The sequence below is a fragment of the Notolabrus celidotus genome, chromosome 7, assembly GCF_009762535.1.
Source record: "Notolabrus celidotus isolate fNotCel1 chromosome 7, fNotCel1.pri, whole genome shotgun sequence".
In the NCBI taxonomy this organism is placed as follows: Eukaryota; Metazoa; Chordata; class Actinopteri; order Labriformes; family Labridae; genus Notolabrus; species Notolabrus celidotus.
In genome coordinates, this window is record NC_048278.1 from 28216274 (window position 1) to 28242106 (window position 25833).

At 40.7% G+C, this 25833-nt stretch overlaps 2 protein-coding genes and 1 non-coding gene across 3 annotated transcripts; 1 reads left to right on the forward strand and 2 right to left on the reverse strand.

Annotated features, from left to right (window-relative positions):
* Positions 1-4563: 4563 nt before the first annotated feature.
* On the reverse strand, positions 4564-14394 carry eif3ba (eukaryotic translation initiation factor 3, subunit Ba). Its single transcript, XM_034686967.1, has 19 exons — positions 14164-14394; positions 12212-12404; positions 11984-12103; positions 11833-11890; positions 11586-11714; positions 11322-11479; positions 10570-10701; positions 10387-10453; positions 10252-10298; positions 9942-10152; positions 9782-9854; positions 9574-9696; positions 9403-9481; positions 9049-9187; positions 8804-8929; positions 7341-7418; positions 7027-7135; positions 6811-6923; positions 4564-5120 (listed from the first exon to the last, which is right to left on the reverse strand). The coding sequence occupies exons 1-18, from the start codon at positions 14261-14263 to the stop codon at positions 6823-6825; spliced, it is 2043 nt and encodes a 680-aa protein (XP_034542858.1). The 5' UTR covers positions 14264-14394; the 3' UTR covers positions 4564-5120; positions 6811-6822.
* Positions 9270-9351, reverse strand: LOC117816706. The gene has a single exon (XR_004632002.1). It is a non-coding gene; the product is annotated as a small nucleolar RNA SNORD60 (small nucleolar RNA).
* Positions 13897-24507, forward strand: brat1 (BRCA1-associated ATM activator 1). The gene is made up of 12 exons (XM_034686966.1): positions 13897-14968; positions 16476-16624; positions 16719-16866; positions 17007-17445; positions 18559-18684; positions 18827-18918; positions 19003-19106; positions 19205-19391; positions 19752-19825; positions 20249-20339; positions 20448-20728; positions 22286-24507. The coding sequence occupies exons 1-12, from the start codon at positions 14839-14841 to the stop codon at positions 23171-23173; spliced, it is 2709 nt and encodes a 902-aa protein (XP_034542857.1). The 5' UTR covers positions 13897-14838; the 3' UTR covers positions 23174-24507.
* The last annotated feature ends 1326 nt before the right edge of the window (positions 24508-25833 follow it).

The window sequence follows — 25833 nt, forward strand, 5'->3', positions numbered from 1 at the left end:
CTTTGTGTTTAGATAAATCACTGCCTGTGTAGTCTGATCAAACCTTCACTGACTGCATGTGTCAAATCCAGATGTTGAGCATTACTTCTATTAATACAAACTGAAGGCATGTGGAAGGTCTCAGATTAAGTATAATGCTGACAAAACTAAAATGTGATTCAGGGTTAAAATGAGATTCAGATGGCATGTTACTTTAATGGGAGCAGCGTGTGGACATCTGACACTTAACCTACAGTAATTTCAAAGTGCATGGAGAAGAGGAGGAACACTTTTATGTGGTCACAACTCTAGAAATACTTATAGTACACAGAACAATCAGATCAGATCAGTCTTTAAAGCTACTGTAAGGAGCTTTTAGCTGGTGATGAAACAGACTGATATTAACATCGACGACTTGTTGTGACCCACAGAAGCAGAGTAGACGATCAGTGAGGGGAAATCATGTGTCGATGTAGGGATTTTTAATGCCTTTGACAACTGTTAGGGGGTAAGTGTGTTGACCAGAAACTTAACAGCAGGCTAAACAAACAACCTTTTTTTTTTTTTTTTTTTTACCACAGTTAACTTTCACAGAGTAAGTGATACTGCATTCCTATGTAGTATGTAGCAGGCGGTTTTGAAAACAGCCCAGGACTATATTAAATACAAAAATAAGATGCACTTATTTGTCTTACTGGGGCGCAAAAATCAACACAAACAGAAAATTCCTCATAGGAGCTTTAATGAGTAGATGGTATTTTCTGTTTTGGGCTCAAAGTTATGTTCAGCTTGCCAGTTCTCACAGAAAACATCTGATCAAGAGTGGTCTTCATCTTTCTGAGGGATATTTTGGTAGAAGTAAAAAGCAGAAGAACATATTAGATCACCAAAAAAAAGAGACCCTCGCAGTTTGGGGTTTAAAGAGGATTTTCTGGTAAATATTCAGTGAAACTTCCTCAGTGGAATTTTTATATTTAAACCACATTATAAATAGAGACCTTTTTTTACTGCTATTGTATTTTAGATACAGCAAGAACTATTTTCTGATTTGTGCTATTAGGGGATTTTTAAAAGGTTGGTGTACATCTTTCCCTCTATTCATCAAAGTAATTCTCTATTATTTATAATTTGGTGGATATGAGCACTTCAAAACTCCCACCCACACATCTAAAGATATACAAATGTATTTTCTGTTCTCCTTTAGTTTTTGGTTGGTCTGTCATTCCCCCACTGATTTCCCTTATGTTTATTGAAATGTAGTTTTATTTAGGTATCTGTAATACTGTTATGTCTCAATTATTATGTATCTCTTCTCAGGAGGTTAAATCCCACAACTGTACAATGTTGAATGTTTATGTTTTAAAAATGAAAAAGAGAAGAAAGTCTATTTTTTAATAATGTCTCTGTATGAATTTAAAGTAACAGGACCCTACTCAACATTAGCATACTTTAGATTTTGTCTGTCTTGAATTTCAAATACTGTTTTTCCTGTCTTTAGTAAATCAAAGGTTCATAGATACTATATGGTTAAATACTTGACCAGCCTTAAAGGAACACGCTGTTGTTTGCACTCAGTGCTAACACCTCTGACACAGATGTGGACTATTGTGCAGTTATTTGCTGTTCTTCAGCGCTGTGTAACTTTATGACTGATGTGTTCTGGGAAAATTCCTTGAGACTGACCTTTATTAGTATATCCATGGTGTAGGTGTGGTTGAGAGGAACTTTTTTTTCTCTAAAAGGCTGTAAATATTAAAAAAACGGGATGTTTATCTCACAAACTGGCTCCTAACATGTGAATAAAGAGGCTGTTCTCTTCTCACAGTTAACATCTGTAGAAGAGAGCATAAACATAGGGTCAACACAAGGGTCAATAAACAGAGTGGATCAACCCCTCACAGCTCTATTAGGGATTAATCAATAGTCAATCAATCATGGGTAAACCAGGAACTAAGTGTTTTCTTTTGATGAGTTAGAATCCAAAGTTTTGGAGGACTCATGGTTGAACAAATCAGCTTCAGAACTGAACAGTTTATGTATTTCACAGAAAAGGAAAGTACACTTGACTTGCTTTCCATAAACATATGAAATTACACACTACAGCTCACTTGATGAATGTATTGAAGAAACCTAAGCATTACTTTCTTCTTAATGACAGACCAGATCTCCAGCATGATAGAGAGAACCCCATGATTTTACCTGCATGCTATATTTAGGACCAAAAAGAAACAGTGTGCATGTTAAACAGTGAGTACCTGAGACTGTTTTAGACATTAAAGTCATCTGAGCAGAGAGAGATTTACACTGAAGGACTTTTCCCTTCAATTTGAATCTCCAGTAGCAGAGAGGGAATGAGTCAGCAGTTCAGTTTGAAGCTAAAACACGGCTGTGATTCCATCTGCAACTCATATGAGCAAAAATAGGATTTTGAGATTAAATAATGAGCACAAAAATGTATTTTGTTAAATCCATAACTTCAGATCTACTGACAGAGATACAGAAAAACTGACTAAGACATGATAGTGCCTCTCGAACAGTTCTCTACGCAAGTGTGTGTAAAAGGAGGTTTGAGTACAGCAGCGACATCCCAGTATGATATTTGTTTGGATTAAAGTGAAGAGAAGAGATCAAAGGGGGAAAATGTGTTCTTTAAAGCTTGTGAATACTCCACATGAATTGATCTTCCCTCATAAAAGTGGGAGAGCAGAGTGAACAGCCTAATCCAGCAGAGGTGAACTCTAGCCCAAACAGGCTTCTCGCCCTGGCTCTGCATTTTTCTGTCCTCTTTCTCTCTTCACTCTTTCTGTTTTTTCTTTTGGTGTTTGGGTCTGCAGGGAGATGAGAGCTAGCATGTAGGAGTAACTTCAGGACACTTGAGCTAACTATCAAGCCTTCCTGAGGGGTCATTGGCCTAAACTTGACCAAACACAGATGAAGGGTGTGTGGTCTGTGCTGTGCTGTGCTGCCTCTCTCTGCCTATCTGTCCCCATCTTTTGTCATGCTTGGGTGTTGGAGGAAATTCAAAGCCATGTGTGCGATTTTTTTTGTCAGAGCGTAAATATTGAAATGAGAGCATAATGAGTGTTTATCATTTTCATTAGAGCACAAGTACCTCATCTTCACTTGAAACTGGCACCCACTGTGACTCCCACCCAGCTAACCTTTCACTTAATAATGACCATTTGGTAAAATTTTAATTTCATTAAGTTATGTGCCTATTAAGTGTACAAATGTTACAATCATCATAAAATTAGGGGGTATCAGATGATGTTTTTGATATTAGTGTGTAAGTGTGAACATTTTTAAACTTATGTGTAGATGCATATTGGAAACAAAAAGGTTGAGAGAATGTGGTACATCTCTGAGCACATGTATCCCTGAAAGTCTGTTAGTAAGCTATCAATTAATAGTCAGTATATTGTGGACCTGTTTAGATCTGTTACAGCTTTAAATAACATCATTTATAATGTTTTTTTTTTTTTTGAGAAATCTGTTACTTTTAAAAATGAATATTGTGAACATTCCCCTCATCACTTTACTCTTCAAACTGCTTGTTTAGTCGAGGCCCCGATGAGATTAAAAAAGTAACAAACTGCATGTCCTCACAATTGAACCAGAGACATTTTGGAACATATCTGACTTAAAAGATTTATCAAAATAGTTTGTAATTAACTTTTTATATATTAACAAAGCAATTTAGTTTCTTCAGCACTACAAACATAGTAAACCAATACTTTATGACCACTGACAGGTGAGTGAACACTGATTTATCTTGTTGCAATGGCACCTGTGAGTATGTAGAATACGTTAGGAAGCAAATAAACATTTTTACTTTAAGCTTGACGTTGGAAGCAAGAGTAATGGAAAAGGATGTTAACGACATTGACAAAGGTCAAAATGCGATGGTTAGAAGACCGGGTCAGTCCATTTCTAAAACTGCAGCTCTTGTGGAGGTTTCCTGGTTTGCAGGGGTCAGAAGCTACCAAGTGGTCCAAGAAGGAAACCAGTGAACTGGTGATGAAGTCATGGGTAGCCAAGGCTCAGTGATGCCCACTGGGAGCAAAAGCTAGACCACAAGGTTAAACCAAAAGAGCTTTGAAAAAGTTAATGCTGGTTATGTTAACAGTGTCAGAACACAGTTACAGTTTTATGTATGGGACTGCACCTACTGACCCCCATTCACCACTGAAATCCCCTCCAATGAACACTAAGCACCAGAACTGGACCACGGAGCAATGACTTGGTCTGCATATTCCCCAGAGTTCTGTTAGATGTGCTGCACAACCAAGTCTGATCTCACCTCAGTTTACAGAGCTTAAAAGATCTGCTGCTTAAGTCCTGGTGCCAGATATCACAGCACACCTTCAAAGGTCTGGTGGAGTCATTTTCCTCTCATCAGGTCAGGGCTTGTTTCAGTCCTGGCCTGTTGATAGGATGGCCTACACCGTATTAGGCAGGTGGGCATAATGGCTGATCCGTGTCTGTTCCCTGTTTGCCTCAACAGCTGTGATAATCTCAATGAATATTTATTTCACCAACAGATACTTTGTATAATAAAGAATCAAACACAAGGACACAGACAGGTAGTATTGTGTTTGAATGTTTATTTAAAGTTATTCCCACTGCGCGCCCCCTCCCTGTGTGAAAGCTGAGTCTGAAAGGAGGAGGATACAGGCCACTATAGCGCCACATCAGCACATTTATTAACAAGGCTACTTGTTTGATCACAACACCTCCAACCCCGACTGGTATGGCACTCTGCGCTGCCCTGTGATGACACACTAGCATGGCGAGGCTAGTTCAAAGACAAACCCCGGATTAAGAAGGTCCAATAACAGATTAGTTAGTAGCTCCAGTAATGAATAGAAAAAGAAGGCAGTATTACTAAATGCCAAGTTCCACAGAGAAGTAACAAATTGGGGCGGGTGATGGCGAGGAAGCAAAGAGAAAATATTCAACTCAAAGTATTTTCTCTCGTCCTTCGATGTGACGGCTGATCAGTAAGGCGTGCTTTGATGATGTCACTAGAGTTAAATTTTGAGGCTCGTGATGTTGAACCTCAAGATTCACAGCGTGGTCGTCGTCCTTCTCCAATCAATGACGCAGTTCTTCTATCCTCCTTCCACACAAAAACGGATGGACTGAGGGGGAAACAGAGAGAGAGAGAGGACAAGTTAACATCGAGACAGTGTCGGAATAATACACAAGCAGCGGTTGTTAATCTCAAACGCTCAATTCACAAGGAGGATGCAGGAATGTGACTGACTCCCCTTCCTGAGCAGCCTGAAGATTTTAAAGAATGAATTCATTCATTGAATTTAGCAGACGCACAAGGGCTGAATTAATTGGTCCGCAACAGTTGTAGCCAGTTTCCATGGAATCAATACTCAATTTAAAACATTGACGTCATGTGCATGGTGTTACCCGAGGTGACGGGAACATTTTTATCTGCTACATCTCAGTGCTTTGAACAGAACATCCCAAAAATACATCCACCTCCACTGCACTAGTTAGGGGGCTGGTTTCAGTCACAGCCATCTTCAAAATAAAACTCTCTCTCTCAAACATGTTCAGTGAGAGAAGAGGTCTTTTTGTTATTTGGGGGAATGACCCTTTACCTGACCTAACAGTAGTTTAGATAGGACAAAGTGACATGTAGAGTATACAATGTGCTGCAACGTTGTAGGCACTGCTTTAAATGTTTTGAATAAGATATTCAGGCCGAGTCAATCTTAAATGATCTGAACTACCTGCTGTTTGTTGTTCATGTTGCTTCAATTTGGCTGCAGATGCATTCAAAACAAACAGGGTTGTCTCAGTTTCCATCAGCCTTTTATATATTTATTGCCATTGTCTTCTTTTAATCAATTCAGTGTGTTTTTATTCTTTATTTTTAATGTCTGTGATGGTTGTGCGATACTGCTGGCTGTAAAACAATCTGCAGCTCCGGGACAATAAAGATATCCTTTATCCTTCAAGTAAAAAAACCTTGATGGATCCCTCTTTGAGCTTAAACCTGCATCACTACTTTGAAGGACCTCTTAAAAACCTCAGTCACTGTTTTGATTTCATGTTTCACTTAATTAACATGTACAATTTTTTTTAAACTCTGCCCTGTACGGTGACCTTGAGTGCTAAGAAAGGTGCCTTTAAATAAAATGTATTACTAGTATTATACACTTATATGTTGTGCTTGTTAGTAAAAAGCAGATTAAGATTTTGAAAAATGTGTCGATTCTCACATTTCTCTTTACACTGGAGTGTTTAAAAAATTGAATTCATGTCTTTTTACTTTAACCACTTCAGCTCACTGTCTGTACATAACTCCTCCTTTGCACACTGTAGTCCATGCTAAGGTTTTTTGAAGCTAAAGGTGCATTTCGACCAAGAGTTCCGGGATCTTTTAGCCCCCAGAACTACTTTACACTGAACTAAAAGGTTCCTGTGCCCTCATTGTTGTCTGTGTTTTGACCACAGGCTGAAGTCCCGGGTAGATTGTGCAAATCAGGCCAGTGACGTAGGGAGAAAAAAAATTATTATATTGAATAATATTTTGAAATCTTAATAAAAAACTAAACTAGTATGCATTCCCAGGTACTCCCTCTGTGTTTCAACAACTGTGTAAACTCAACAAACACTGTTTCATTCAACTGAACGTCCCAGGACCTTTGAAAAGTACTAACCCCCAAGCAGGGGCTTTTCAGGGGGGAGATTATGCACCCCTGAACTGAATTTAGACCCTGGTTCCTCCGGTTGAAATGCGCGTAGTTCAGGTGTAAAGTCCCTAGTTCCGGGGTAAAGTTCCTGTGGTTGAAGAACACCTAAAGTTACCTGCGTAGGGGACTACAGATCTCCAAGGGGAATGATTTCTTCGTTGATAAAAAACTCAATGGTCTCCTCCTCCCAGTCTTCCACGTTGCAGTCCAGTTCATCAGATTCCACTCCTGGAAGACAGAAAGGAATGTCAGTAACTGTTGCTAATTAAAGATAACAGCCATGAAGAGAGGAAGGGAAATGTTTCAGGATAAGAAGTGAGGGCAGTCCCACCTCCTCTAAGCTCCAGGCGGAGGCTCTTCTGCTCCAGATGGGTCTGCTGCGCCGCCTCCCTGTAGCGACGGTAGTCCTCCATCATGGACCTGCGCTTGTCCACCAGCTCCTACTCACACACACGTCAAATGATCAGCTTAGTATCAGAGGATGAATGCATTTCAAGCATGTTAAGCATTAAAAGGGCTCTAAAGGAGATACATTATTAAACCATGCTGCTAGTATAAAAAACACAATTATGGTCTGTCAGCTTCTGTGTGATAGAAAGAAAATGACAACAGGTGGATAAGTTAAAGAAATGAAAGAAGTGAGACCTTGGAAGCCTTGGACTGGCTCAGACGATCCTTCTGCTCAAAGATCTTTGAGTACTTCTTGAGATCCTTCTTGATCAACTGTAGGACACAGGGAACAAAAAAGATGAAGACATTCTTTAGACACAGGATCAAAATATTAAAACTTCAATAACAAGTAGAAGACAGAAGACTCAGACACCTCTTTAGACAGTGATATACCTCAACTTATATGGAACTGACTCCTAACTGTGGTTTTCTGTTTGCAAAAGTTGTGAATATCACTTTATTGTGACATCTCTGTCAAAGGGAGCTGAGCTGATGCTGAGTGTGTCGTCCAAAAACTACAGAGCACCGATCAATCACAGCATGGTCACTGGAATCCCCACTTGCACAACAAGGAATGCAAGGGTAGGGATGGGTGCCGAATTCGATACTTTTATAGGTACCGACCGAATTCCATCAGTACTACAGAGTACCGATTCAGGTAAAATCAAATGGTACCATGTTTCGGTACCTAAACGCATCCTTGTGACTGTGAGGGAGTGCAAGAGTAGGCGATTTTCCATACTTTCGCCCTGTAATAAAGGTCGAGACTGATCGGGTGGACATCTCTGCTTTCTGCGCGCCAAACAGAGCCTGCAGATGACGAGCGCGCACACTCACCGCGAGGCAGAGCTGCAGGAGGATTAAGTTGAGACGGACTCTCTCGCTCCGACTACCTGCCCTGTTTATAACTGTTCTTGTGTGCCTGAATGCCCAACAAGTAAGTCGTGTATCCTGTTATTATAAAGAGACGGCGAACTGACTTTTCCCCGTCCGCAGGCATTCACGTGTGTTAATTGATAAACTTCCGAAAGAGCAATTAGACGCCAAGAGCACGTGTCAGCTAATATATCTAATCACCTATATAATCCTGTTTCTGTTCATTTCATGTTGAAGACATTTATATATACAAACAGTTGGAGGTTGTTTTGATATATTTGTTAAAGTTTATATATTGAGAAATAAATATGTTAAATTAAAAAAATTTAGATTTTATTATTAAACAAATTAACATTTATTACCACCTAAACACAAAAGTACAGAAAATTGGTACCGTTGAGTACCAATTCCGATTCCCAGGTACCGGGCAAAGGTACCATATCGGTTCAAATGTGAAAGGTACCCATCCCTATGCAAGGGTGACTAGAAGGGGGACACTAGCTAATAGCTAACTGACCCAAGGGGAAATATAGTGCTGCACAATTTTGAATAGAAAACCTGATTATTGTTATCACAGTTTTTTTTTTTATTCAACCAACCAATTTTAAAAAGGTAGCTAGTTTGAATGTCAAATGCCCGGAGCACGAAGGGCAGTGATCACGACTGGTTTGCAGATGACACCCAAGCTGGGAAATGTACTTTGTATCTATAGCAAGTTGTGACACACCGAGCTGTGCCATGCAGGACGATTGCAATGCAAACATAGCTAACATAATCAATACCTTGATCTGGTCCATGCTGAGCAGGGTTGGAGGTCTGGGTCTCCAGAGTAGCTGACAGAACCGGTCTTTGTTGTTCTTCTGCAGAAGACGGCCCTGGAACGTCCACAGCCAGTACGCATTGTCCACCTGGAGCAAACATGACAAGGTAGAGGAAAAGGTGAATGACTCTTCGTCCGTCGAGCGGGAAGTGTTTTGGCAGGAGAGAAAAGAAAGAACTCTTTCTGGGGTTAAGGAGCAGCACATACCTTGTGACTCCACCAGGAGACGGAGGTGACAATGTAGCGACCGGTCGGGTCCCACTCCACGTCAGAGGCCATGTAGTGCTCGGCTATGTTCATCAAGGTGCAGTCTGACGTGTCCACAAAGGCCAGAGCTCCGTTCATGCTGCGCACACACACACACCGAAGAGATCATAAATACACACAAACAAACACACAGACACCTGGGTGCCAATCAAGAACACTTTGAGCCTCAGATTAGAATTAGAATCAGGAGCTGAGCTCTCATACGAGGTGTCAGAAAAGTTATTTAGTTCGTCATCAGTGGCTTTATGTGTCCATCACTTGCATATAAAACACACAGAGAGAGTTTTAACTAACCTTCTGAGTCCAGCCAGCACCAAGAACTGTCCCTGTGGGCTCCAGAAGATGCTGTTGGCCTGCTGCTTGTCAAACATCTCTGCAGAAAAAGGAAACATTCAGGGGCAATTAGGAAGATATCCTGGTCTGTGAAACAACAGAAAAGGTAACGAGTCACCCGAATCCACTCACTTATCAGCTCGATCTTGCCGTTGTTTTTGACATGATAGAAAGAGACGCTAATTCTGGGAACCTCTCCATGGAGAACAGCAAACTTGCTGCCGTTGGGTTCCCATGCAAACGCGATGATGCCTTCTGTAATGACGAGAAATATATCATGTTAGGGTGTTTCACTTTAATGGGAAACAATCATTGCTCTGTTAACTCATCATGTTCTTACCTTTCATCTCCACCACATCAACAGGAACCTGCTTCTCTCTCATGCGGAAGATTTCAAAGTTGGTGACCACACCCTGAGAGAGAAAAAAGAAACACATTTTAGGTTTGTTTTCCATGTGATGTCTTTGCTGTTTTTCCTCTCTCAATCCACACGTGCGTACCTGTGTTCCCTTAGGAGTCCTGTCCACTTTGACACACAGGTAGTCCCCGTTTCTCTGCCAGTGCAGCTTGCAGTCGACGACGTTGAAGAGGTTACGGACACGGATCTCCTGACGGGAAGGCAGCTGCATCAGAGTCACTCTGGCTGGGATGTCTTTGTCCTCAGGTACCCAGAATGCTATGATGTTGTCACCAGGAGACCAGGAGAAGTCCCTGTAGGTACACACATAGAAACGCAGATTGTTGTTACTGAAATAGAAAATAATTGTTTGAAAGGGTAAGCATTTAATGGAATTGATCTAGGACTCTTACTTGATCCCGTTAATCTTCAGACTCTTCTTGTCGAGCAGGCCCATAGACTGGAAGAAGCAGAAAAATGGCTTTAAAGCGACTGGCACATTTAACATTGATACAGCTATATTTATATTATTTTGTAAGTCAACTCACTGGAGTCTCATAGATGCTCAGAGTGTCTGTGGTCATCCTGGCAAAGAACTTCCCATCGTGGCTCCATCTGAGAACAAATATTGTCCGTTACAAAATATTCAAATCACTGCAGGAGCGAAAAAACATAAGTTGAAAGATCTGAAAAAAGAGAGAGGGAATAAGAGAAAAGCTCAGAGTACTGACTTGAAAATGGGCCAGTGTGCTGAGCTCTCGCAGTGGAAGCCTCTCTTCTTCTGTCCAGTCAGAATGTCCCAGATGATGATGGCCTGTGGGTCCTCCTTGGTGTCCATCAGAGGACTGAAGGTCACCACATACCTGGAAGACATCGCAAGAAGACATGATACATCAGAAACTGCAACAGTCACCTCAAAGGATCTGTGCTTGTTGTATTTAACTTCCAGGTTTTTTATTAAATATCTCATTATGACAAGCTGTGTCAGATTGATCTTAACACTCTTCTCTTAAACTTTTGTTTTTCATAAAATGTGAATTTTCTTTATTCACTGAGCATTAGACTGACTTTGCCCCCCCCCTTCTTTTAAATGTGTTTTTTTACAGGTATCATAAATCATGGGTCATTTCTTCAGATCGGAAAATCTGGAATTCCAGACAAATACAGAAGAATCACATCCCTAATTCATTTCATTACATTAAGCACTGTCAGCTGACAGCTCATTAGAGGTGCTACTAACTAGAGCCTCTAGTTTAGTTTATCTAAACGTCTCTGCTTGAGAAAATTGACAAAAAACGACTGACATAAACCTTGTTTGAAAATGTCCTAGTTAACCAAATTCTGCCACATTTCATTTTTCAGACTTAAATTCTGACAGCTGCTCGAGAAACTCTTAGCAGAAACCAATGCATCGACTTATACTTCAAGTCCTCACTTCTACAAACTGACAGTGAAAGCACATTAGTACTTCAGTGTTGCTTACCTCTCACATGGTGAGAAGTCGATGAGGGAAACACCCTGATGGCTGAACCTCTGAATCTGCTTGAACTTCTCACCGCCCCACAATGCAATGCCCCTTTGATGGAAGGTGGCCAGGTAGGTGCCTTTAGGAGACCAGCGCACGTACGTCTCTGTCCAGCGCTGCAACCGAGTAACAAAAAACATCATCAGTCCACAAGCAAACCATCACTGTGGAATATTTAATGCAACATCGTGAGTGCAGTTCAGAGTCTGATCAGGTGCTTACCGCTCTCTCTTCAACTATGATCGCGTCCTTTGCATCATTGTTAAAGATGGCCGTCCTCTCTCCAGCTTCGTAGATCACACTGAATTGGTCACGGCAGTCTGGGTCCTCGATCCAGTGGCGCATGTTGCCCTGAACAGACAAATACTTGAGTGTTAGAGGTGTTGATATTCAGAAGGGATAACTATAAGAGTGGAAAGATGATCAAGGGTGACAAAATGTGTTTGTATAAAAACAGAAAAATTCTCACAAAGTCTTTGAAAGGCTGCTTCTCCGGAGTTACCCACTCATCACTGATGTTCATGTACCTGTGAAAATAAGCACACAGAATTAATCCACTTGTCACACTTTCTTTTCATATATTCTCCTTTTTTTTTTTAAATCAGAAGCTGTTCACTTACTTGTCAAAGTCAGTGAAGAGGTTGACCCTGAATGTATGCTGTTTGTCAAGTTTGTACCCATCTGCGTTCTTCACCGCCTCCAGAGCCTGAGTAGGAGCGGCATACTCCAAGAAGATGTACCTGCATGAGAGAGCAGCAGGAATTATGAGTCTTTTATGAAATCAAATCCCACATTAAAGCCATCCACTGCCAGAACAGAGCAACAGAGCACAAGAACAAAACACCTACCCTTTGGTCAAGCCTTCAGCCTCCGGATAGAACTCAGTGTTGATTTTACCGAATTTGGAGAAAATCTTGTGGATGACGTTTTTGAGTTTCTCTAAACGCTCCGGGCCAACCTGAGGGACGTTATCCACCACCACCACCGAGTCGATGCCGTCAGCCTCTTGGGGCTTTTCCCTCAGGATGTCTTCCAGGAGCTCTGAGAAGAAACAAAAGAAGGAGGGGAATATTAGAAAGTGAAACAATGTTGGCATGGGTTTGATTATCATGGGAGCGATAATCAGCAGAATGTTATGTAGGAATCAAAGTTCACAGGACTGTGGCAGAATCACAGGACACATCAGCAGAGTAAGAAATGTGACATGAAGGTCCACAGCTACATAACATTAGAGTTAGAGTTGCAGGGTTATGGATTGAGCCTTAACTGATGCATGAAGAGTAAGCTCCACCAGATCAAATTGCCATCTAGAAGGTAGATAACTAAAGACACCAGTAGCTCATAGCCTACATTTGTAGCATCATCCATAACAGAGGATTAAATGTAATTTCCCGTCTGGGGTTAACAATGTTCTACTTTTTCTTCTCCCTCAGATGAAGTGATGTCTCCTTTGACACGTACACACACCTCTGTTGCCATCTTTTTAACTTGTGCAACTTTCTGCTCTGGATCAGAGTTGATCCATTTAAATGCAGTTACAGTGTGTTGAAATATTGGTTTAAGCTAATCTAAACAGACTTAAACATGGGAGTACAAATATTCCTCATTTGAGTTGGGCATTTACACGAATCACTGCAGTCAGTTTTGCAGACCAATCCATTTCATAGAAAACTATCAGTCTATTATAACACATCTGACATTTGTAAAGGCCTGGGGCCCCTTTCTCCAATATGTCCAAAGTACTACGTTTTCAGATATTCAAAGTTAAAGGAAGGTGAAATGATTGTGTATTGTATGTAGTGTGGTAGGATGTGGTAGCATGGGCTCTATTTATTTATTTTTGAAAGTTTGGTATAATTTAACTTTTGGTGGGCTTTTTTGGTTCGCTGTTTTCTTTTTTGTTTTGGAAATTTGGATGTGTGTATGTCTATATGTTTTTGTATTTATATTTCTGTATGTATTTTGGATTATTCATATTGTTATCACACTTTTACCATTATTATTATTTGTACCTTTATTATTATTTTTTTTTTCCTGATGTTTTATGTTAAAGCTGGAGTCACAAGTGTGGTCATTGTTATTTGTAATCTGTTCGACATCAGCAAATATGTTAATGCAGCAATAATTTTCTCTACTATCTCTACTTGTATATGTTTAACATTGTCTTAGGTTGACAGGATTTTTGTACTTTTATTTTTTTTTTTACAATCTAATCATATGTGCACTGTTGATGCCACTATACAAAAGGCACTCATATATGTATCTGTTACCATTACTGTATGATCATGTGAATGCAAATAATAAAATAACATCTGAAATATCTCTGTGTTTTATTTGCTGACATAGGGAGGATTATGAACCATTTGTACCCCTCCCCACTGGGCCAGGTACACCTGATACTGCTGAGAAAGCTGGCCTATATCACCAGCTGCTTCATGCAAACACCACACTGCAAAGTCAGAGTGTTGGTCTTGACCCCTAATGATTGACATTTATAAAATGCAGAGTAATAAACAAGCTTCAGCACTTTTTCATTCCCATAAAATGACAGCGACAAGGCCACAGTGAGTGGCTGTCTGGGGTCTGGGTGAGGCTTCAATGGGGCGTGATAGGAATCGTTGATAATACCGGTTACTTCTGGTTATATGTGGGTGACACGTTTAATATAGTAACGATGTTCGTCCTTTAGTTCGTCTTCAACCTGATAAATGTAGACATTAGGGATGGAGAAGAGACGTGGCAAGCTAACTTTTAGCTAGCACCAGGCCCAAAAGCCGGGGTGTTTCCTGCTCCTGCTTACCCTCATCCTCGACGTCATCCTCGAAGTCCTCTGGATCGCTGAAGGAGGGCTCTTCCTCTTCATACTCTGGGTCGTCCACCATATCCACCGTTTCTTGCATTTATCACGACTAAAAGACGGATTTCACTCCACCACAAAGCAGAATCAGGGAAATTAAGAGGCTGGCGGTCCTCGGCCGGTGCGGCACCATGTGCGATAACGTGAAAATGGACGATTGGACGGAAACGTGACACCGGAAGTGGTTCGGGGGGAAGCACGCGCTGCACGTAATGCGTAGAGTTGTAAAGCATATGGATGGTGCTCTAAAGCGTCTTTTTACCTATCAGTGCTTCTATAAATCACTGAACTGCGCAGTTGTTGTTGCTGCGACAATTTTACTCTCGCAGAAGAAAGAAGAGGGAAGTCATGCGCCGGTAAATGTGAAACTACTTTCCCGCGAGAGAGTAGTCGGCTAAACTACAAGGAATAAAACAACCTGTCATCTTTTAGCTTTCTATTCTTGTTCATTTTAACTTCATGACACAAAGCTGTAGCCATGCTTCAAAGTGAAACGAGTCTGCGTTCACCATGTGTGCCTCAATGTAACTGAACTTAGAGGTAAAGGTTGAGGAACTGCGTGGATTTACTCTGATGGTTCATTAAGCATACACACACACGTATATATACAGTAGTACCATGGATAGAGAGTGTGTGTCGCTGCTGCCCAGAGTGTGTGAGGTTCTGGCGGACTCGGGGAGGTCTCTGCCCGATGACACCAGTCTGGAGAAACTGCTGGACTGGTTCACAGGGCTCAACAACAAGGCTGGTCAGTATATTATGAAAGTTTGATTTGGTTGTTTGTCATTGTAGGTCTGGCTTCTTCTCTTGCTGGTCTGTGCTTTTACACTTGTCTTTGTGTGACAACCAGGGGCGTCACCAGGAATTCTGGGCCCCATCACCACAGCCAACCCTGCAAAATATAACATTGCTGCTATAATACTGGTTTATTTGCATTAAACATAAATATCTGCTTAACTGACTCAAATCCAAGCTACATCTCAATATTTATTTAGTTTTTACAATTTTCCAAATGTAACTGCACAATATTGACCTTCAAACTGTCCACCTCTGTAAACAAGATTATTTGAAGCCAAGTGACTTGTTGAATAACAACAAGGGGGCATTATTTGGTATAATCTAACCTCATCAAGTAAAATACAACTCTATAAACCTACAGTTTACTTTCAATCAGATTCAGCCACACTTGATGCTGTGAAATATGACAATTCCCCACTTTAGGCATGAGATGCGCATCACACGGAGCCGATCAATCTACTCGACAGGAAGAGACTCCCCTTTTTTCCAGAAAGGAATTCTGAATGTTTGTTTATTTATTCAGACAATTTTAGTTATCTTATTACAGTTATAACAAAATAAAAGACAAGTGTAGTAGAAAACACATTTTATTTCAGGCCCATTAAGGGCCCCCCTCCCCACTTGGGCCCTAGTTAGTCAGTCCCACTTTTCCCCCCAATACGACGCCCCTGGTGACAACTTAATACCAACGTAATAGGATGCATTCAAGGATGATTACCAACTACAGTCACTATTACAAGGGCCCCAGACTTTCAGAGTACCCAAAGACTCACATTTCACAGTGAAAATGCATATGAGATTACAATTTAACTTGCCCCTGTTTGGGAATGTGCACCACATGAGCTCTGTGTGACCTGGATCTGCACCTGCATATTGTTGTATTAATATATCCAGCAGTGATTTTGATCCTAAAATGTCAGATAATTGTGAACATGCTCAAAATATTCCACTGAGTCAATGGTAAGACATTGATATAGCTTTACATCTGTCAAAAACATCAGGGTTTTTTATAATGTGATTCAAAAAGGGTGCTGGTTTTCTCTGTTGGTGGTTGCACTGGTTGTGAGATTGATTCCCATTCTCAGCAGGATTTAGTGAATGTCATCCCACATTCCCTCTCTATCTCTCTCTCAAGCTGTTCTGTCTAATAAATGCCAGAAGCCCCTACCTGCAGCAGTTCATTCAAATCTTGATTGAACTGCTGCAGGCCTTGACAGTCTGGGTGAAAAGGCCTGTGTCTTGTGATACTCTCATGGTGTGCATTCAAAAAGGTGTCTTGAATTTAAGCTGCCATACGTGTTGTGGCACAGGCAAAATGATACACACAATATCAATAAGTTCACAAAAATTTGGAGGGACATTGGGGATCTCCCTTACAGCTTTATTCCAGCCATTCTTTGAAACATGTATATCATGTATGCACCACTGTCTGATGTTTACTTCCTCTCCTGATGAAGGTGATTCTCTGCTGGAGTCTTGCCCATGTCTGATCAAATTCATCTCCGCTGTGATCGACGACAAAGACTCAGACCCCAGTGTCCTCTCCTTCACTCTCAAAGTCACAGGATTAATTGCATCCACTGAGGACGGCTTCAAAACACTTCAGGTAGAGTGAAGGGCGTGTACATTAACTAAATTGTTTGGCCTTTGAAAATTCACTGATATGTTGATTACAATTTGTTGATATCCACGTGCTGCAGGAACGCTCGGTTCTGGACGTAGCATTCAGCATTCAGCACTGGAGAGATGCAGAGCTCTGGGAGGATCCCTGTGTAAGGATTGGCTGGATCCAGGGCTTAAATAACTCCCTGCAGCACCCAAAGGCTCTGAGTTTCTTTGTAAAATCAGGTAACACTAAAATATGACTCTTTCCTCATATGTTAGGTATCATATAAAAGAATATTATCAGAGAGAGGCAGGCAATATCTAGGAATAAAGATCTAAACTGTTCCATTTCGTAACTGTCCTCTTTTTTCCCACCTCCCTAGATTTTATTGAACCGCTCCTAAAACTCCAAACAGACTCAAGCTTGTTTGTTGCCTCGGCTGCCAACCATATGCTCGCCCACATCATGCTCTTCTTCCAGCCGGCCTCATCTGCAGGATGTAACAGTGTGTACAAGAAAGACAAAGCAAATGGGAGCACAAAAACCCTCAATATAGACTCGGAACAACCAGCAGCAGATCACACAGCTGTTGTGAAGGTGATCTCTGAGTACCTCAGGGAGTCACTTGTACCCAAAGACAACACACAGCTTCATCAGAGTTTGCAGACCCTCAAGATGCTGGTCCTGCTTCTGGCGCAGGCTGGACATCCTCTGAGGGACGAGCTGCTCCAGACTGTCACAGGGTCTCTGGAGGAGGTGGTGACAGCAGGCTGCAGTCAGCTGACATCACTGCTGATGAACGTCGTTTTGGCTGCATACAGGTAGACCAGCTTTACAGACAGCTATTTACTATTAAAGACCAGCTTGTCCTCTTGGATCAGTATTCTACAGATAGCTTCATTCTAGAAAATGCAAACGGGATCCAAATTCTTTACACAAATTTAATCTGCCTGTGAGTTTGTTTTTAAATTTCCTCTGTAGACACAAATTGAGCCATATTTTTGAATTCAGGCCTCTACACTTACTCCTGTTTTTGTGTGGACTGGGAGTCAAACCACTGGCCTCTGCAACAAGGACTGCAGACTCTGTTCATGAGGCGCACCCTAGTCCCTTAACCATACCGACGCCCCAGTCTCTCTTTGTTCTACAACAAAACTTCTAAGAAACATTTTTCATGCTGAACACACATCTTAAGAAATATAAATGCTTTGTCTCTTCATGGGATATTAGGAAAACACAGCCCCCAAAATAAAAGCCTAAACATCCATTGGCACCTTTACAGACAGAATTTTGTCAATCATATGTATCACCTCATCCTGAAAGGCTCATGTCAATTAATATACTTATATACAATGTCTAAACGTTCCTTATAGAAGACAACACTTATATATCTGTTTTTAAAATGTAATGAAAGCTGCATTTTGTTCAGGAATGTGCAAGATATTAACCAGAGAGTGTAGAATATATAACATAATCCTTTTCATGTAAGAACTGACTTAACATGACCTGGCACAGGGGACTATGTGTTGGTAAGCATTCCAATGGAAGCCCAGAATTAATGTTAGACGATCATTTCAGTTATGCATCCGGGGTTATCATGGTAATAAGTCATCTTAGCACATGATAGGACTTCAGCCTTATAAAATAGGCAAGCCTGTCTAGATTGATAGGCTTCACTTATGTATGAATAGATCTGTTATATCTTAGTTTAGTTTTGGAGATTGAGTGGATGTCTGTCTTTACTTGCCTGAGTTTAAAAGACCAGTCAAAGCAGATTTTAAAACCTGTATATGAAAATAATTAACATACTTGTACAAATTAAATCTCACGTCTTCATGTTAACACTGAGTGAAAGGATTGACTGATTTTGAAGCATAACTTTGCTCTGTGATAATGATGTGATATGATGAATGGTTTCTGTACATTGTCTGCAGAAGCTCCAGCACTGATGAACGTGTCCCGGACCAGCGCGTCGACCGTCTGCTGTCGTCCATGTTGAACATTAACAAACCCTCTGACCTCATTCGGGCTGCAGCTGCCTTTCTTCACAGCGGCCATCAGTAAGTATCTGTTGACTGCACAACTTCACACTCTCCTGCAGAATGTGTTTCCACCCTCAGCGGTGCAAGCTCATATTGAAAAGTTTATGTTCTTTATTTACCCCTGGAGGCTGTTCTCTTCTTCGTCTGTGTTTCTGTGCAGAGATGCTTCCCACACAGCCCAGGCTGTACGAATACTACTGCTTCCTCTTGAAATCATAACTGGTCACAATCTGCTGGACTCTAACACCACTGGTAAAACACTCAGATAAAAACATTGAAGAATAAAGCATCTCTCGTGTTATCCTCCTGATAAGAAATGTAATTTTGTCTCTACAGCCAAAGACCATCAGGTTACTGTGGCAGAGCATCTGAAGAGTAAAACCTCCTGCATCTCTGTGATCTGTACCTGTCTGTCAACCACAGCAAACATCCCCCTCCTGGTGAGGCTGTAACAACGTGACAACAGAAATAAGAGGTTTAAGGGTTTAATGCGAGGCCGCATTACATCACTGTCTCTCTCTTTTTCTTTTCCTCACAGCCCTCTGGCCTCCTCCCCTGTCCTCCGGTTTTAATTATCCCTGCAGTTCTCTCCTTATTGAGGATCTGCAGCGGTGTCTCTTCCACCCTCTCCTCTGGTTGCAGTGAGACCTGCAGGAATGTGATCGGCAGTGGCAAAATTCAGAAATGTGCCCTGGAGGCTCTGATGTCTCTGAGCAGCAGCCCAGGTGAAATTGTGTTTCTGTGTGAGATGATCCAAATAGATAAAGAAGTACATTTATTAATTTCCTTACAGCCTCACTGCAGCTTTATGGAAAACTTTACAGGAAAGACAGACGGACAGAATTTACCTGCACTCAGGAATATTAAAATAAAACAGTAGGGAAGAAGATGAAATATCAAACAAGAAGATTAATTCATTTGAACAGTTTGTCGACAAAATCCATCAATAAATTAGAAGAAAGGATTTTAAATATGACCTTGAACTGACAAAAATAAACGCCTCAGTATAAGAACACCAGGCCTGATACAGTTTGTGTTTTAAAAAACTGTGACACTTTAATGTATCCTCTGTTTTTGTGTTTTAGGAGCACAGGAGGAAGTCGGTGAAGTTTTTGCAGTGCTGATAGAATATCTGAAGAATCCTGATTCTGACCCCACTGTAAGTCGTTTGTTCTTCATTATGATAAACACAGCTTCTTTTATTGTGTCCTGTCAACGTCAACATAGTCAGGAGTAAAGGCCTATAGTTTTAAGGATTTATAAGACTTTTTTTAAATTTATTTATTGGAAAGAGTCATTTTGTTATCCTTTTTTATTCCTTGGTAATGTTTCTTTAATGTAATAGTCACCACACAGCCACACATGGAAAAATAAAAACAGTGCTTGAGATAAAGGACGGTATCAGTAATGAGCAGGTTTGTGTGCTCCAGCTTTTTGGCTGAAATCAAAATTTTCTCAAGTCTCTTAACAATTTTCAGTTTGAGCCTCCAGATCAGGGTGATACAACAAACAGAAGGTCTTTTATTTGGTACCTCTCTAATTCTTTCTCTCATTAAATTGACTTTTACTTTTTCTTTGTCAGGTTCTCCATAAGTCCTACCAGGCCTTAGTAAAGTGGATCAGTGTGTGTAAAGATCTTTCCTTTTCTATCATAACAGACCAGATCAGACAAGGTAAGCTCATCAATTCTGTCATGAGCGATGTTGCCACACACAGCGCACTCCATTTTCCATAGATATTGATGGTGTTTCTGAAACTAACTGCACGTGTGTCCCTGTCAGATCTGTCCAACGTGGTGAGGAAGCGTGTGTGTGACATGCGCTGGGAGGTGAGAGACTCAACCGTAGAGTTTCTGGGACACGTTGCCGACATACGTGTCCTAAAATCAGCAGGAGAAGTGTGTTCAGCGTCTGAAGCTCTGCTGGGAGGCTGCTGTGCCACCTCGCTCTTGAGGGAGGCGCTTCAGGATACAGAGAGTTACGTTAGAGCAAGTGCTGTCTCTGCTCTGGCAAAGACACTGACACACAGCTGGCAGCAGGGGGCAGAACTCACTCAGGAAGAGGTGGGTGGACTAGTAAACATTCAAATCTTTAAAAACAGTTGATTGAAGACTTAATATTCAACATTTTGGTTCATTTTACTTTTTATTATTATTTTTTGCGTTTAACTTCCTGCAAAAACAGGACTGTCATATTACATGGTTTTATAACTAACCTGCATGTGAGTGCATAAAACATGTCGGGGTACGTCTATATTTGGAGTCCTAACATCTTTTGAGCAGCTTTTAAAATTTTATATGACTTGAAAGCTGCTTTTTACTCTTTCAGACAGATTGCTCACAGGGCTGTGGATAAATCAGAGCCCTCACAAGATGATTAAAAAAGCATAGAGGGAGAAAAAAGTGGCAATTCTTTTCAAAACTTTGATTCTAAAATAAGCTTTTAAAAAAAAAAAAAACGTCCTCAGAACTGAATATGAAAGTACCACTAACATGTATATTGCTCCAATGTGTGCTGAACTTCTCACTTTGGCATGTGGTAGTATTATGTATTTATTATTTAGTGTATTTTTGTTGCATTGTTGTCTGTCATTGGAGGGATATTACAACATTTTAATACAACTCTCCAGACCCTTCCTTATAGAATGAGACAAGAGTTATACTTTACAGCACTGTATATGACAAGATGCTGCAAGTATATCTTTATTAGTTATATGTATGAGAGTAATCGTTATTGCTATAGCACTAAAACACGATAACTACTTAAAACCAGATCTACAAGTTTCTTTACAAGTGCGCTTGAAAAGCAACATCAGGGAACATTAGCATGAGTTAAGATTTTCAAGACAGCCAGAGCAGAAAAAAAGTATCAAACAACTTAAAACAAGTGAGTAATCAATCATTAACGAGATTATGAAAGCTTTTTCAATGTGACAATCAGCTGATCTGATACCAGCGAGGACTGTTTCACAATGTTGTTGTAAAATAGTAAAAACATCAACCGTGCATTTGAAGGGTTTGGTCCAGAATCAAGATAAACAAAAACCTGAAACAGAACTCGGGAACACAGAAAGCCTGATTCATCAGAGAATGGCACTACACACTTAATCACATTATCCTCTGTAAATAAACAACAAAAACACACTTGTTAATGTTCATATTTTATATTCAACCTTCTTTTTACATATTTAAAATGTAATAAAGTGAACTTGCACGTTTAGACTAACGTTGGTTTCCTGCTCAGCTGTGAGCTTTCAGAGATAATTACAGAAATAAAAACAGGAGGTTCAGAGCTTTCAGAGTGCTGCAGAAGGTTTGCCATGATAACAGAAATGTATACTCTGAAACAACACTGTTGTTAAAAAAGAAGAGAGTGTGGAAACCTCTTTTCATAATAGCAAAAAAAAAAGTCCCACCTCTGCTTTGTGTTGTTAGCTCACAGCAGCTTCGACAATAATACATCTGTATTTTTTTGTACCTTTAAAAACAAATGAATGTAAATGAAGTTTGTATCATTTTTAACACAAAAGGTGTTAAAAAGTATGAATGTATCAACACTTTCAGCTTCATGTAATGTCTGCTTGGCTCTTCTTGACTGTCCTCTCCTCCGTGTCCTTTCAGACTGAAATTGTGAGCCGGCTGCTTGAAATCCTCTCTCAGGATACAGAGGGATTTGCTAGGAGGGCTGCGGTACGATACTTCATCACCTGGTTTTCCTCCTCCTCCTCCTCCTCCTCCTCTCTCCTGATGCAGAGTGTTCGCTCCATCCTCTCTCAGGGAAGTGCAGATCTGGACTGGGAGGTCAAAGTTCACACTCTGGAGCTGGCTGAGCATCTCATGGACAAATCGTTTTCAGGTCAGAAGGGTTACAGGAAGGACTCTGTCACTACTGATACCCAGCCTCACCCTTATGGCGTAGTTTCTGAGCAGACCTCCACCCTCCACTCTCACACACATAGTGTGGAGTCAGGTTTGGTTGTAGCGTTGAAGGATCTGGTCGAACTGGGAGTCGTTTCAGCGCTGATGATTGGTCTGGTTGATTGCGATCGCCCTGTGGGTCTGAAGGCCTGCCAACTTTTGATAATACTCAGGGAGACAGTCTGCCCTCTGTCGCTGGGTGCACAGGATGCCACCATGGCAACAATTGCTCAAGTGTCCTGTGAACTTCCTGGCTCCGGCTGGGGGCGGGAAATCAGAAAGATTCTGGCGATGAAGACGAACGATTTGGCCCGAGAGGAGGGCAGAAGTTTGAACGGAGCAGGAAGAGGTGGCACTGAAGAAGAGTGTGAGGTGGAGGAAGACAAGAATGGGAAAGTTAGTATGACTGTTGGTGTGTGTGAGGTGTTGAGGTCTCTGGGTTTAGACGACAGGCTGGAGGTCCTGAATCAGAGCAGTGACCACATCCACAACTCTCCCCTCTCTCTGCTGCAGGACATTCTGACTGCAAGGGTGGCTCACACTAGTGCTGACACACAATCGGGGCAGGAGGTGATAGTGGACTGTTACTGACACACACACAAACTGAACCCCCACACACTCTGCCTTATGATGGCTGCTGTCAGTGATCAACAACACCCTCTAATTCCAAGTTACGGTTGTCTTCATGTTTATTGATTCTTTTTCTACTCGAGTGAAAGCTGGATTCCCTTTGTTACTGAATTCTACTTACAGACCGACTCTGACTTGTAACGGAGCACTCTTTATGTTTGTGTTGATGTAACATGAAAAGATATATTGAAAAACATACAGATTAGACACCTCGTAACTCATATTCTCCAACCAAACAGAAAATAGTTTATCTTTGTTGGCTTTTTCCTGACAATATGTACTGTTAATTGGTGACACAGTTTGGTCATATTTGTCTTTCCTATCACCAAAGATTAGTCACAGCTCAACAACCAGACTTCCACTCGAGCACACCTTTCCTCTTGGGTTTGAAAAGTGAAGCTGATGTAGAAATGTGTCGGAAACCTGCACCCTGTTCTAATGGCCAGCAGGGGGCGACTCTACCGGTTGCAGATTGAAGTCAGACTGAACAGAAACACAAAAGTGAACCTCACTAAAAATGTTCCTATTGAGTCTATGCTCTGGATTTATATAAGATTGATCAGGATCAGCTTCATGTTGTGGGTACCTTTTGATTGACTTGTTTGTACCATGACCAGCTATCATTCAGGATAGAGTTGCAAAAGAAAGAAAGAGACAAATGTGTCTATACCATAGACTGTATAAATATGGACGTAGGATCCGTGACGTCACCCATCTGTTTCTGAAGCGCTGTTTTGAGGCCAATCATCAGCAGGGGCTATATTTTTGCTGTCGAGCGATTGTGTCGTAAAGAGGCGGGCTTTGAGCCTCCTAGCCAACAGCTACAGTGTTCCCGCCTGTCAATCAAGGCAGCTATGCCTCTATCCAGACTTCACTCATATTTTGTACCAGGATGTTAACATGTTTATTTCTGCTGTAAAGATCAGCTTTTTTGAATTGGTGTGTATGTGGTTTCCGGTATTTCCAGAGCCAGCCTCAAGCGGATCCTCGATGGACTGCAGTTTTTAGCACTTCCGCATTGGACTCATATTCTTAGACCGGAGGTTGCCGCTTGATCTATACGTTACACAGGAGATTTAACAATCAGACACCTTGTTTGGATCTTTGATACCAGAACTCATGAAACATTTTATTACACTGCGTATGTGTCCTGTAAATCAAAAATGTCTGTCAAGCATAAAGAAACTGTAATATAAGAGCATCATCAGGTCTAACTGTAAACTGTTGCTCTTCAAACTAATTATTATAAATAAATAAAAAGATTAGGGTTTGTAAAAGTGGCTGCTTCCTCTGAATCTGTGCTGCTGTTGTGATGTCTTGTTTTTATGATTAACCTGTTCTGTATTTTTGGTTGGATTATTTTTAGCTGCTCTTGTGACACAGTTTTTATTACACTTCTTAAGAACCATTTTTATTGGTAAAATATAATCCTTAAGGTTTCATAAAATCTGCACTGAATTATACTCAATGGTAAAAAAAACAACACCTTTTTGTTAATACACTCATAGACCCAAATGCAAACAAGGTTACTTCATTGGCTGTATATAGAAGACAATGTTCCTTCATTTCCGCCTACTGTGAGATGTGAAGCCAAAAGACCGTCTTCATGCTTCATGGATGCTGACATGTATCACGCTGGTGCAGCTAAAGTACACATAGAAGCAACCTGGCTTGTGCCTCAGGACTTAAGTGACCGCTAACCAAAACACATATTTACCTTACTGATAGACCGTCAAAGATCCTTCAGGTTTGTACAGTCCACAACAGAACAAATTCTTGTGTTGACCTGAAGCAGACACTCATGGCCATGGAAATGGCCATAATGACTCTTCTGAAAGTGTTTGTTACTTTTTCTCTCATCATTCTACTCTGCTGATATGGTACAGACGCTGCAGGAGCACACATTTGTCAACAGAGCTGTCAATCATCTTTTTAAATTCAAATAACTTATTAAAAGTACACTTCTCAGAAATATGAACACTTGGGAATAAAATAGGATGATAAGAACTGACTCTAATGACAGAAAACATGTTTGAGAAATAATTAATTTCTCATGTATTAAGATTTCATAGTATGACCCATGTTCCATCTGTTAACATGATGAAGGCGGGGTTAATGACATATACTGCAGCCAGTCAGCAGAGGGAACTCTAAATCTTTTTGGCTTCACAGTCAGTGAGCAGTTATAGCATTTATTTTAATATACAGTCCGTTGGTTACACCTCTTATCTGGTGTTCACTCTTTATTGGAGTTAAAGTGGCAGCATATCTTCACAAAAACATTAAATTACTGGCAAAATGAGCTCATTGAAAACCCAACTAAAGCAAAAGTATTGAAATATTAACAAAGTTTCAAAATAAAAACATTCGTTCATCAACATTAAAAGCCTGTTTGTAATGATGTATCACAATTTAAACACAATGTAACTTGTAGCTCCTCGAGGTGTGAGGTGTAGTTGATCACTTTGCATATCAATAGATAGTTTGATCGATGGGATCTCAGCTTTCCAGGCCTTGCCCATTATCTTTCTTGGACAGGGATGATGAACATAATGTAAAAAATAAAATCAGTCTGTTTGATTTCTATTTTCTTTTATTTGTTTAGTGACATATTTAATCAT

What these genes read in the sequence shown, in the direction of transcription:
- eif3ba (XM_034686967.1), bottom strand. Translation starts at nt 14,263, where the DNA reads ATGCAAGAAACGGTGGATATGGTGGACGACCCAGAGTATGAAGAGGAA. An exon ending in TGAGCATCTATGAGACTCCA is followed by an intron (nt 10,299 to 10,386) that starts GTGAGTTGACTT and finishes TGCTTCTTCCAG; the next exon opens with TCTATGGGCCTGCTCGACAA. An exon ending in TCTCCTGGTGGAGTCACAAG is followed by an intron (nt 8,930 to 9,048) that starts GTATGTGCTGCT and finishes TGTTTGCTCCAG; the next exon opens with GTGGACAATGCGTACTGGCT.
- brat1 (XM_034686966.1), top strand. Translation starts at nt 14,839, where the DNA reads ATGGATAGAGAGTGTGTGTCGCTGCTGCCCAGAGTGTGTGAGGTTCTG. An exon ending in GCTGGACTCTAACACCACTG is followed by an intron (nt 18,919 to 19,002) that starts GTAAAACACTCA and finishes TTGTCTCTACAG; the next exon opens with CCAAAGACCATCAGGTTACT. An exon ending in CAGCAAACATCCCCCTCCTG is followed by an intron (nt 19,107 to 19,204) that starts GTGAGGCTGTAA and finishes TTTTCCTCACAG; the next exon opens with CCCTCTGGCCTCCTCCCCTG.